This window comes from Corvus hawaiiensis, chromosome 3 (assembly GCF_020740725.1).
Source record: "Corvus hawaiiensis isolate bCorHaw1 chromosome 3, bCorHaw1.pri.cur, whole genome shotgun sequence".
Classification (NCBI taxonomy): Eukaryota; Metazoa; Chordata; class Aves; order Passeriformes; family Corvidae; genus Corvus; species Corvus hawaiiensis.
Window position 1 is genome coordinate 7,502,489 of NC_063215.1, and position 12,909 is coordinate 7,515,397.

The following is a 12,909-nucleotide window of genomic DNA, read 5'->3' on the forward strand; positions in this document are numbered from 1 at the left end:
TGCAGGGCCTGAGAACAGATTTGTGAGTCTGTTCAGTGTTTAAGGATAAGCCTGACTCAATGCAATCACATGTTTTAAAAAGCCAAAATGTATGCTTTAAGTGAGCATGACCACAGGAAACGATTTCTGCAATTTCAGCCTTTTAAACACTTTTCCTTGCATAATTTCATTGACCCACTTTCTACCTTATAGACATCTCCTGAGGGGTTCTGCATCGTTGAAGTCACAGACACATCGTATGTATCAGCAGTGAACAGCTTGGAAAGTCTGGAAAAGAAAGAAAGAAAACAAGAGATGTTTATTTGCAGTACAGCCGCTGAAGAATACCCACTGTGCCTATGCACATCGTGGCTGTGTGACCAGCCATGGCTCGTGGCTGCTGGCCAAGCAGCCTCCAGCCATTTTCATGCTGCTCTACATGTCAAAATAACCAGGCTGTGGTTACACAAATAAGACACACGCTGTTGGGCATGGAAATAAACAACTGGTGTAATAATAACTACCTGCACACCATTCTGGCTCTCTGGTAGGTTGAGTCAATTCCATTTCAATGAAAATATTATTTTACAGATTTTCAATTAACTCTGAGTTTTTGCGATATTTTCAGTTCATTTGTTGAACTCTTTTACCAGTTTACATAGAACATGACAAAAATAAGTTTTTAAAAATACTTAATTGTATAATTATATGCATAGGAAACAAAAAAAAACATTTACTGTGAAAATGTCTTTGAAGCATTCTTAAACTGTGGTCTCTCTGTGGTTTAAATGTTTATTTGTGTCTATTAATATGGACGGTCAATTTAAGTTTTATATGAAAAAAAGTGAAATCATTACTGTTCAACACAATTCTTTGTGAGACTGAAATTATAATCAGAAAACCTTTCCTGTCTAATAAAGCCAGCTGGTGACTCAGGGTCCCAGCCACCAAGTGACAGTGCTGCTTGGCCAGACTCACTGCTGAGAAAAGTAGATATTATGAAACTAAGAGTAGAGTAAACATTTGTATGACAGAACTTCTTGGGAAATTGGCTTGAGTGAGCTGTTCAGTTAAGACAGTGGTGGGGAGGAAGGAGGTGGGATTGTCTTTTGCCAAAGGGTTTCAAGGCCAGGCTGGATGGGGCTCTGAGTAACCTGGTCTACTGGAAGATGTCCCTGCCTGCTGCAAGAGATTGGAACAAGATGATCTTTGAGGTCCCTTCCAACCCAAACCATTCTATGATTGTGTGATTACTACAGGAATTTTTTCAGATTTCCTTTTCCATTCTGTTTTGGCTAGTTTTGGACTGTTCTCTCTACAGCTGCATCCTGTCTGTTAGTAATGACAGAGGATTAATAGAGAGGACAAATCAAAACCATGTTTGTTCATTTTCTGTCAAATTCTCATACACTTAGAGTGTATTCATGGAGCACCACAGAGAAGCTGGCCTTAAGGTCCCCTGCTTATATTTCTAAACTAAAAGCATAACTTTGGAAATCTATTCATTACCTCAAATCTTGGTATAATTTATTTATTTACTGCAAGTCACACCATCAAGTGCCAGAAGCTGGCAGAAAGACTCTTTTTCATTTCAAAAATCTAATGGTTCACATAAAACCTATTGTCCACCTCTGGTCATCCTGGCCTCTATACCACGGGCACATCTGCTGGACAAGCTTCCAAAGGAACCTACAAACTCATTTCTTTCAGTTTGAATGGCAGGATTTTTTCTTCCATAAACCTGTGCCAGTACAAGCACATAAGAGTTCTTGAAACCTTCTCCAACACAACAATCTGCCTTTCAGCATCTTGCAGGTGCACTGTTAGGTATGAAACAGTCAAATTATGTTGAGCTTTTCTGGATACAGTATCTGGAATTTTACCTCGTATTCCATAGATACCTAGGTATCTCAAATCTACTTATTGAGCGCAGGAATTTTTCAGAATTTTTTTCAGCAGTTTTTCAGAAATTGAGGCAAAACCTGCATTTAAAATGGTATGTCCCTGAAAATCACCAAGTTTTAATGTGCAGTTGCTCAGTTGGCAGTTTGTTCCAGTGGTCAGCCAGACTCACAGCTGTGTCTTACATATTTGAATCCATCCATGGTTCTTGTTAAACCTTCCTTCACTAACTTCAGGAGCTTTTTAGTGCTTTTTTTTCCCTCTATACAGGCACTCATGCAATATGGCCAAGTCACCACCTAGTGTTCTTCTTTTGCTAAGTTTGAGCTACTTACATATTTGACCTTGCAACTATTTTAAGCATTTTTTCCCCACACCTTTGCCAGCTCTTTTTACGGCACCTTTTCCCGTGTTTCAACATCCTATCAAGAGTGTGGGTTTCAAAAATGATGATCCCAATGCTCTGCAGTGCTGAGGAGTGGCAAAGTGGCACAGTCACACAATATAATTAACTTTTAAAAGGACTCGGAGACTTATAAGGAGCTATGCTCGATGCAATAAATTAGGACCAGGTAAGTCGTGCTGGAGTAGTTCTGCACTGAATTTAGACGCCTTCCTCACTTCAATGTGACCACCTCACGGGATGGGATACACCACACTGGGGACCTGATGTGCTCCCACTGGAGGAATCTCTGTTCTTCTGTGCCACTTCCTCAGGCCTCTCCAAGAGCCACACACGTGTGAGCAGGCTGGGGGTGCTGCGTGGCAGTGTCGCACGGTGGATGACCCCTAGGGCGATGGAAGTGACGAGAGCAGGACAATCACCTCCTTAGACTGGCTGGTGATGCTTTGCTTGATGCCAGCCACGCCCTGGGGTGCATCAGGCACAGCCCCGACAGCTCGTCCAGGGAGGGGATTCTCCCTCTCTGCTCTGCGCTGGTGTGGCCGCACCTCGAATCCTTGTGTGCAGTTTTGAGTGCCACAATATAAAAAGACATCCAAAGGAGGGCCACGAGGATGGTAAAGGGTCTGGAAGGGAAGTCTTATGAGGAGCAGCTGAGGGCACTTAGTTTGTCCAGCTTGGAGGAGACAGAGGGGACACCTCATTGTGGTTTTCAACATCCTCATGAGGGGCAACAGAGGGGCAGACACTGATCCCTCTGGCAACCAGTGACAGGAGCCGAGGGAATGGCATGGAGTTGTGTCAGGAGAGGTTTAGGTTGGGTATCAGGAAAAGTTCTCCACCTAGAGGGTGGCTGGGCACTGAAACAGGCTCCGCAGGGCAGTGCTGACAGCACCAACCCTGAGCTGAAGAAGCGTTCTCAGGTACATTGTGTGATTCTTGGGGTGTGCTGCGCACAGGAGCTAGTCTCGGTGATCCCGGCGGGTGCCTCCCACCTGGGGATATCCTATGACTTGTGAATCCCCGTCTCCTCCCCCCGTCCGCTCAGGCCCCGCAGCTCCTCGGAGACGCTGGGGGGGAGCCGCGGTAGGAGCGGCGCGAGGCGCCCGCCCCGCGCAGGCCGCGCCCGCTGGGCCATAGAGCGCCGCCGCCGCAGAGCGCCCGGGCGGGCCGAGCGGCGCTGGCGCCCCCCGCGGCCGGGCGGTGCCAGGCCGTGCTGGGCCAGGCCGTGCGGAGCGGGAGGCGGGCCCAGCCCTGCGGGAAGGCGGTGCCCGCCACAGCCCAGCGCCGCCGGGGCTGCGCGGCCTCGGGACCGCCTCACCGGAGCCGGGCCGGGCCGGGCCGCCGGCAGGGCGGGTGAGCGAGGCCGCGGCCGTGGCGGGGCGGAGAGGCGGTGGACGGGCCGCCGGGGAGGCGGGGAATATCGGTGCGGGCGGGCCCGCGCAGGGAGCGGCGGCGCAGGCGGGCGGTTCATGCGCGCTCCCCGGCCCGCTGCTGCCGTGGCCGCCCGGTGCCGGGGGGTCCCTGCGGCGGCTCCTCTGCCCCTGGGGCTGGGACGGGCACCGCATTTCGCCGAGCACCCGGCCTGTGGTGTGACTCCTGCCTGGGGAGCTGGGGCTGGGCCGGGCGCTGCCGGAGGCGGTGTGGGTTTGGGCACAGGGCACTGGAATCCGTTGACCAGTGGGTCTCTCGCTCTTTTTGCTTTCCAGATCCTCTGGGATAGTGCAAACGCCCCTTGTGACACAGGAACCTCTCCAGATGGCCCAGGAGGCTTTAGCATCTTGGTGTGTCTTATGAGGCACATTATCTCGTATCTCCCTGCCACCAGTAAGTATTGCCCAGCAGCGTGTGCGGTTCTGAGCACAGCGAACATCCAATGTTCATTTTCCTGGAAGTGGTGGCTGCTTAACAGGACTGAGGTTGATTATAGAGGAGAGGCTGGGTAGATGGTGGAGAAGTTGCATTAGAAGTATCTTGAGTGCTCTCCTGTGAGGCAGGATTCAGTGTACTTAAACTTATCCCTGACAAACATTTCCTTAATTGGCTCTTACAGATTATGAAATTAATGGAGTGCCTTTCCCTCCTCTCCAAGGTAACCTGCTTCCATGCTTAGCTATCACTTATAGTCAGAATTTTTCCTTAGTAGCTGACCTAAATCTTTGTTGAAACTAAGCTGATTATTATCATGCACTGTCCAGAGTATACCAGGAGAACAGTGGATGGATGTTCTGTCATTGGGCTGGTGGATGTTCTCAAGTTTCGACTCACAGTCTTCTCCAGACAGAGAACCCACTTCCCGTGTTTCTCTGATCCCTGAGCTTTGTTAAGCATTTCCATTATCCTTGAGCTCAGAAGTAGGTGCAGTGGAGATACTGTTAGCAATGAGGAAGTGGAGTAATTATGTCCCTTGTGTATGGCATCCCTCTTAAAACATTCCAGAACTAACTATTCTTACTTGGCAACATTCTTACATTACTGAAATACTCAGTTTGTGATCCACTGTAAGCCAGATCTTTTTTTTGCTATACCTCTACCTAGGGAATTATTCCTGGAGAGGTATCCAAGTTGGTGGGTTTTTTCTTTACTAAGTATATTATTTTGCATTTGTATTAGGTTGAGAAGAAGGTACCTTGGCCATAAAAAACATAACTTTCTATACAATTTGAATCTTTGAAATCCACTCATGCAATCCTCTTCCTGCAAGTTTAGGGTGGTCCACAAATAATTAAAATACTGAGTGGTGCCAGGCCCTGCACATTGTGATAAACTCTTCCAGTTTGACAGATTTTACTTTCTAAGAACCTTTCTTCTTGTTCTTCATGTTTCCTACTAAAACTGCAACTCATTCTGTGCCATGGCTTTGCATCTGAGCCTAATTGTATGAAGATCTTAAATTAGGAAACCATCAATTCCTTTGAACTGGCTTTTGTGCACAGAGTAGGGATTGCTCACACCTCAAAAACTAGAAATATGTGTAAAATCCTGGAGTTTTCCATAGTGTTGATGCCTTGTGTATGTCTTCTTTTAAATTCTTTTCTTGTTCATTTCCTCAGAAAAAATCTGCTTTCATGCTAACTTTCTTCAAAACTGAATTTTCTTTCTTAGAGAGCATTCTGGGATAACCATCCAAATGCCTCATTCTCACACACTTAATACAGGATCAGATTTGTAGATAATACATTAATGCTTGGTTATACTTGTAAGGCATTACTTCATCTGACCACAAATGGTCCAGGAAGTTGAGAGTGAGCAGCAGCAGTATTTTGAGAATTGTTGATATTGAGGTAATTAGAAAATATTCTGAGAACAGCAGCTTACTGATTAGAATAAAAGGACTGGTCTTGTGATGAAAATGCAGAAATTTGATGGTAAGTCTATAGAAATAGCAAAGTTTTTTTCTCTTAAAATTGCATTTCGTGGTGGAAACATCATAAACAAAATTATTGGGCTGGGAATTAAGCATAGGTGAACATTACGTGTATATTGACTTCACTGGAAGGGGAAGTCCAGCACTGGCAGGGTCATAAGCTAAATAATCATCCAGGTATTGTCCTCTATCCTCTGCAATAATTTATTTTTTCCTTCTCATTCTTTTCTGTGTAGATGTTTCACTTTAAAAGTCATGGAGCTGGGAAAGGCAAAGCTCCTGCGAACTGGCCTCAATGCCTTGCACCAGGCCGTTCACCCGGTGCTCGGGCTGGCCTGGACGGACGGGAAGCAGGTGATCCTGACTGCGCTGCAGCTGCAGAACGGAGAGCCCAAATTCGGTGACTCGAGCGTGGTGGGTCAGTTTGAACACGTGCACGGGCTGTACTGGGGCCCGTGTCCTGCCGAGGCCCCGGCCCTGCTGGCGGTGCAGCACAAAAAGCACGTCACCATTTGGCAGCTCTGCTTCAACGGTGCCGACAGAAACAAGCTCCTGGTTTCCCAGATCTGCGACATCAGCGAGCCGTACCCTGTGCTCCCCCAGGGCTGCGTGTGGCATCCCAGCAAGGAGGTCTTGGCTGTGCTGACCACCCGGGATGCCTCCGTCTTGCCCTCTGTCCACCTGAACAACTCCAGAATTAACGCGGACATCAAGGGCAGTGGGCTCATCCACTGCGCCTGTTGGACCAAGGAAGGAGATCGCTTGGTCGTTGGGGTGGGCAGTGCCCTCCATTCTTACATTTGGGATGATGCTCAGAAAACACTGAGCGCTTGCTCTTTTTGCCCAATCTTTGATGTGGGAGGCTACATCTGTGCCGTGGAAGCTACACAGAATTTACAAGTCGCTGTTGCCACCGAGCTCCCTCTGGACAAGATCTGTGGCTTAAATGCTGGTGTTGCCTTCGAAGTTCCATCAAGCGTTGAAACCGAGTCCTTCCCCTCACAGTCCAGCTTGTGTGGGGAGGAAGAGTATTCCTTGGATGGAGGGAAGAAGTCACTGGACTCTGAGAAGCCCTTGTCTGTGGTTACATCTCCCGTGGATCTAACTCACATACTTTCCAGCAAACAGGGTGTTGATTCCAGCCCTCTCCTTCACCTGAGGCCCAAGGACTACCTGACGGGAAGTGGCCAAGATTCCTCACACCTCATCTTGGTGACTTTTGAAAGAAAGGTTACCTCTACCAAAAAAGTGAGCATCCCAGGCATTCTGGTTCCTGATATAATGGCTTTTGACTCCAAAACTCAAACTGTCTCTGTTGCCTCCAATACTTGTAATGTTATTTTAGTCTATTCACTGACTTCATCCAATTTACCCAATATTCAACAAATTCAGCTAGAGAAAAGCGAGAAGCCAAAAGGTTTGTGCTTCTTGACCAAGAAATTGTTACTGATACTGGTTGGAAGACAAAAATTCTCTGACCCGGCTTTTCTTCCCTCTTCAAGATCAGACAAATACATGATCCGATTGATGATTAAGGAGCTAATATTTGAAATGGGTTCTTCAATGCCTGTGTCAGCTGATGGCAGCTCCAGTTTGAACCTTTCCAGTGTTCCTCATGATCCCTCTAGAGAGGTCCACCCTCTCAGCCGTGGGCTCCTGATACCAGATCGCTCTGCCCTCCAGTCTCCTACGAGCCGAAGGAAACTCATTGAAGAAATCAAGAGTCCTGTTTATGAACAAAACCTGGTGTTGAACATCAGCAACCTCAAAGACAAAAAGATTTCCATGAATTTTCCTCCAGCTGTCGAGACTCTGGATGCTGAGCCAGTTAATCGGAGTGTGGCACTATCTAACGCTTCTAACAAGCCAACGTCCCCAAAAAGGCAGCCTGAGGCAGCTTCCAAAATACCCAATTCTTACAAGAGTAACCTGTTCAGTGAAAAGGAGGCTAGTTACTTTTTGAAAAATGTGGAAAAATTGTCTGGTAACTTCACAGAATTGCAGCACCATCTCTGTGAATTAACTGAGCTGCTAAAATCTGGGAAGATAAATCTTCCAGTGTACCCATCTTCTCAGGAACCCTCTTTTATTAACATCACGTGCCAGGTAATTTTATTATTGGGCACCTTAATGGCGAAACCTGTTTATGTATGTTCTTTGTAATGCTCAAGTAACAGTCAGTAGGATTTCCATCCTGTTCCTGCAGGTGGAACTATGGTTATAAATCCCATAACTCTGCAGGCTTCCAGTGTTTTTAAAGCAGTGGGATACCCAAGAATGTGCAGCTCCCTGTCCCCACCTCACACTGGGCCAAGCCCCTCAGCTCTGCACAGAGGCTGCTGGGACTCCAGAGGACCCACATGTGGCAGCTCAGTTGCAGAATTAAAGCCCTTTATGGAGTTCTAGGAAGGGAGTGCTTTTCCTAGGCAACTTCTAAATCTTGTTGTATAGAAGTTTAGACAAATGAAGATTTCCATGTGTGGGAATTGGTATCAATCTCCTGCTGTCCTGTGAGGAAAACTAAAATAATGAAGACTGTAACAAAAGCAAATTGCTTTGTCTTTGAAACAGAAATGTTGCTAATTAGCATTGAGAGCACCATCCAAGGAGGAAAGACACCCTTAGGGACACAATAGATAATTCCATTTACATAGCTTAAAAATGGATTTAAAGTGAAATTTCATGTGAAAACCACTTTCTTTGGCTGAAAGATCTGCTCTTGCAAATCTCATGCTAGAAAGGGTAAATTACCTGATTATCAAAAGCTGGCACAGATCTACGAGGTGGCTTCCAGAATTCAGATTAATAAACCTTAGTCAATATTCAAAGTAATTTAAACTCATTTTCCTTTCAATTAGCTCTTACTTTTAAACTTTATTATTGAAAAAAATTACCAACTTTTGTAGCATTGAACTCTTAAGTTCTAGGTCATATTCCCTACTCTCTTCACTGTTTCCCATTGTAAACATTTAATAATTGTAATAACAGATCTAGAAAATGCTTTGTTCTGCCCTACTGGGCATATTCTTCAAAGACTGTTTTTGGATTTAAGGCTTGGGGCAGTGATGGTCAGGGGTGGGACAAACAAGCCCTTCTGAGCTTGTTCCTCACCCCAGCATCCATGAGCAGGAGTTCTCACCTCTGAAGTTGGATCAGGGATGGGTGGGGGGACATGGGGGTGGAAAACCTGCAGCTTTACAAACTCCCTGGGGAAATGTCCCTCACAGATGGAAGGATGAGGATGAGCATTGTGGTGTGGATGAAGCTCGTGGTTTCTGCAGCAGCAGTGCGTGATTTTCTCTCCTGTTCTGACATGCTGGATGAGCACTGTTCCTTGCTGCTGTCACTCACCCATCAGCACTTTGAGAGCTGAGACTTTAAAGGATAAATCTTGCAAATGGGTCTGAATGTATGTAGCATTTGACTTTCTGTAAATGATGCCACTGAAGACACATCTGTGATCCTGTTTTGGTTAATGCCATTTTAACTATACATCAAGTAGCTAATGACTGTTCCTTGCATTTGCAGAAGCAGCTTTCCAAAAGTGATGCAGATGAAAGTCGGGCTGTTCTTCTCTGTGGTGGTAAACTCCGCCTAAATATCGTCCAGCAGCTATTCAACCTCTCCCTTGTAGAAATGCAGCACGGTATGTTGGGATCATCCAAGAGTACAAACACTTCAAACACATTGCCACAGAAGCTGTGGCTGCCCCGTCCTTGAAAGTGTCCCAAGGCCAGGCTGGATGGAGTTTGGAGCACCCTGGTCTAGTGGGAGGTGTCCCTGCCCATGGCAGGGGGATGGAATTGGATGAGCTTTAAGGTCCCTTCCTACCCAAACCATTCTGTGATTCTTCGTGACATTCTTAGGGAGCAACAGCAGTATGCATATTCCATCCAGGGAAAAACCCAAGGAATAAATAATGAAAGATTAGTAAAATTTTGCCTTTTTTTTTTTTTTTTTATAATGTAAAAATTCTTCTCTGAATCTTCTTTTACTGAGAAGAATCTTTACATTATAAAAAAAAAAAAGAAGAGCAGAACTACATATTGATGCCCCCTTATCAAGTAACTAGTTATACAGGAAAGTTACTTTCAGACAGTGTTTTACTTCTTGTCATCTGTTCTAAAGAGAGAAGTCTGAGTAACAAGGAGGGTGGGATTGACTGGTGGTTTTGGGAGAACAGCGTTCTATATTTGAACCTGTAGCTCCAGTATCTAGTCTGCTTTAGGAAATCCTGTAGCACAGAAGCAGCTCTGTACACTTCAGCAGAGCATTTCACATCAGGTTTTTCTGTGAAGAAAACTGCCTCTCTTACTGCTGTATCTCCTCTGCTGTTACCAGTTCATGCCATGCCCATCCCATGTGTCTGTGTGTGTGTCAGTTCTGAGTGTCACACTCTGGGCAAAGGTAGAAAACACACTTTGGGATATGATCCCTCACTAGTACAGGTATTCCCTGTGCTGTATTCCATCTAGTTGCCCCCTGTATCTGCTCTCTGCCTGCTTGCAGATCACTGAGCAACCATCCCAAAGCCTATGGCTGCTGTTCTTGCCATCGTCCAAGCTTTAGTTCTCCTAATGAATTGTTGGTGGAATGTTTGTTTGAACTATACAGATGAAAAGTAGGAATAGTATTTTCAAATCCTGAGTTGTATTGATTTTTGACTCAAGTCTGGTCCAAATTAAGCCAAAAGATTAGAGGGTTGTGTGCTTTTAAGCTACAATCTTTCTGTGACCTCACTTGTGATGTAAAGTTACATAATGTAAATTTACAAACAGCTGGAAATGCTTCTCTGAATTCCCTTACCCACCACGAGCTCTATTTTCTTGCTTCATCAGCTTAATGGATAAAAATAGAAAAATTTTCTGGTTTATCTGTATTGGTAGAAGTCAGGGTTTCAGATTCAGATTGTAAAACAAATGCTCATGATGAAGTCAAATAGCAAATGGACCAGAGATGTTGGATTTGTACAGTATTTTAAAGTATTTCTTCCTTGTACTTCTTGGAATTAAGTATAGTGAAATTATGTAATAAAAGCAGTTTCTAAGTTGTCTTTATTACATTAATTTGTCATTTAATTTACTAAATCTCTGCTTTTTATAGTATCTACACAGCTTTAGCACTGTGAAATAGCTTATCAATACCTAATTAAAACCAAGTGTGGATGCTTATGAATTCTGTTCAGACTTTCATTCCTCCTCATTTGAAGCATGCATTTATTGTTGTCTCATTTCCTAGTGGCAAAATCCATCATAGTTACCAAGTGTCCTTTATTTTTGAGATTGTACAACCTGTATCTTTTCTGTACAACCGCTATACTTTTTTTTTTTGTAGAAAGCTGTAAATATACAGAAGCATTTAATTCTAGAAGAAATTTATTTTTTACCTTAAACATACCCTAATTACACAAAAATTAATCAACAGCCATGTGCCTGTCTTCACAGGTTCCTCTTGGATCGTCCTCACAGCGGACAGCGAGGGCTTCATCCCGTTAATGTTTACATCCACACAGGAGATCCTCATCAGAGATGCCAGTGCAAAAGGCTACAGTGCCTGCTCCTCCAAAACTTTGGACATCATCAGTTCCACACAGGGGTGTAGATCCACTTCTTCTGAAAGCCTGGACATCACCAGTTCTCTGGAAGTCTTCAGGGACTGCTCCTCCAAGACCTTGGACAGCAGCAGCCCTTCAGAGCAGCCCAGCAATTAAAATGTAGTTTTTGACAGTGGTTTTGCAATGCCTGTCTGATGATGGGAGGCTTTTATGTTTACTGTATGGGACTGCAAATTATCAACAGTCTCAAATCTCTGTACAATTTCTGTAATTTTTTTTGTTGCATTGTAAATTATTTATTTGATCTTGGAAACATTAACTTTTTTTTATACTGAGCAGTGTTTTTTAACTATGCCTCTTGTAGTACAGATGAGATTGAAAATGTGCATTCTTACAAGTTTCTGAGCTGAAGTTTCCATCTTGGTCTTTAATACATTGGTGTTTTTAGGTAATAGTAAACTTGGATAATAAAGAAATCCTTCAAAATGCTGCATTGTCCCGTTTCCTCTCTTCTGCTAAAGCCTGAAATATTACACTGGTGTTATTTAGGAGCAGTGCCTGCAGAAGTGTACCTGGGTTTGCACTGGTGTAAGCACCAGTGTAGGGTCATGGAGTTTGGTATAAAGTAGGATTATGTGGAACTTCCATATTGTGTGGAAGTGAGGTCCTTTTCCCCTCCTGTACCTGCCCATAACACCTCTCTGCTTCCATCTCTGTGGATTTGGGGAAGTGGTTGTCACGTGTCTCATCCTTTGTGATGGGAACATCCAGTTAAAGTCTGACAGAAGAAAATGGTCTATGGGCTTTTGTAGTGAGAGAGAGAAAATGCAGAGGGGAAATTTAGAAAAAGTTTATGTAAGCACAAGTTTATGTAACATGGATTGCAGCACTGAAGAAAAGACTAATCCAAGATTGCTCCCCATAAAATCACAGCATGATAACATTAAGCAGTTTATCAGGCTTTCACAGTGGCACTTACTGTGTGAAAAGGCATCAAGCAACTAGATTATAGAATCGGTGCTGCTGTCTCAGGACTAAGATAATCTCTTATTTTTTCATTGCCTATTTGGAAATTTAGCCACTGTCAAAAGAAATCTGTCCACAAAAATACTGTATTAAACATGCAACGCTAGCAAAAGCTGCAGAGTGCACTCAGTGTTGGGTGGTGAAACTGCAAGTTACAGCTTTTGACAAACAGGGGAGGAGGGAACGAGGTGAAATAATTTGGCAGTTGTGGGCTCAATCCTTTACATAACAATCATCACTTCTCAGTAATTGTCATTGTTTAATTAGAAGGTGGACCATGATTACACCTGTCCTTACCAGAAAGTCACTGAATCCAGAGCCTCAGCATTGGCTGTGGGTTCAAAGCAGGCTGGATGCTGGGGATGGTCCATGTTTCTTCACAGCTGCCTGATAGTCCTTTTTCATACTTGTTCCTGGTTCCAACATCTCACTAACCCATGGGAGGAGATGGTTAGGGTTGAGCACTCTTGGCTCTGCAGACCACCTTGACCTTGAATTTCTCATGCCTCAAATGCTGCTTCTGTAATTTTGTTACGCAGCCAAACAGTGTATAAAAACTAGCTGCTTATTTTGGAATTGTTACTATTTGTATTAGATTGACAAAAGACAGTGTCTCCCACCAGAAGTGTGCTCATCTCAGGTTGCACCAAACAGATCTGAGGAGTTCTTCCAGCTCCC

General features: G+C 44.6%; 1 protein-coding gene across 1 annotated transcript; it reads left to right on the plus strand.

The window, feature by feature from the left end:
- The first annotated feature begins 3,553 nt into the window (after window positions 1–3,553).
- LOC125323822 (WD repeat and coiled-coil-containing protein) lies at window positions 3,554–11,694 on the plus strand. Its single transcript, XM_048299124.1, has 5 exons — window positions 3,554–3,640; window positions 3,994–4,111; window positions 5,888–7,757; window positions 9,180–9,297; window positions 11,096–11,694. The coding sequence occupies exons 3-5, from the start codon at window positions 5,907–5,909 to the stop codon at window positions 11,359–11,361; spliced, it is 2,235 nt and encodes a 744-aa protein (XP_048155081.1). The 5' UTR covers window positions 3,554–3,640; window positions 3,994–4,111; window positions 5,888–5,906; the 3' UTR covers window positions 11,362–11,694.
- Window positions 11,695–12,909: the final 1,215 nt, after the last annotated feature.

What these genes read in the sequence shown, in the direction of transcription:
- LOC125323822 (XM_048299124.1), top strand. Translation starts at nt 5,907, where the DNA reads ATGGAGCTGGGAAAGGCAAAGCTCCTGCGAACTGGCCTCAATGCCTTG. An exon ending in TTATTAACATCACGTGCCAG is followed by an intron (nt 7,758 to 9,179) that starts GTAATTTTATTA and finishes TTGCATTTGCAG; the next exon opens with AAGCAGCTTTCCAAAAGTGA. An exon ending in CCTTGTAGAAATGCAGCACG is followed by an intron (nt 9,298 to 11,095) that starts GTATGTTGGGAT and finishes CTGTCTTCACAG; the next exon opens with GTTCCTCTTGGATCGTCCTC.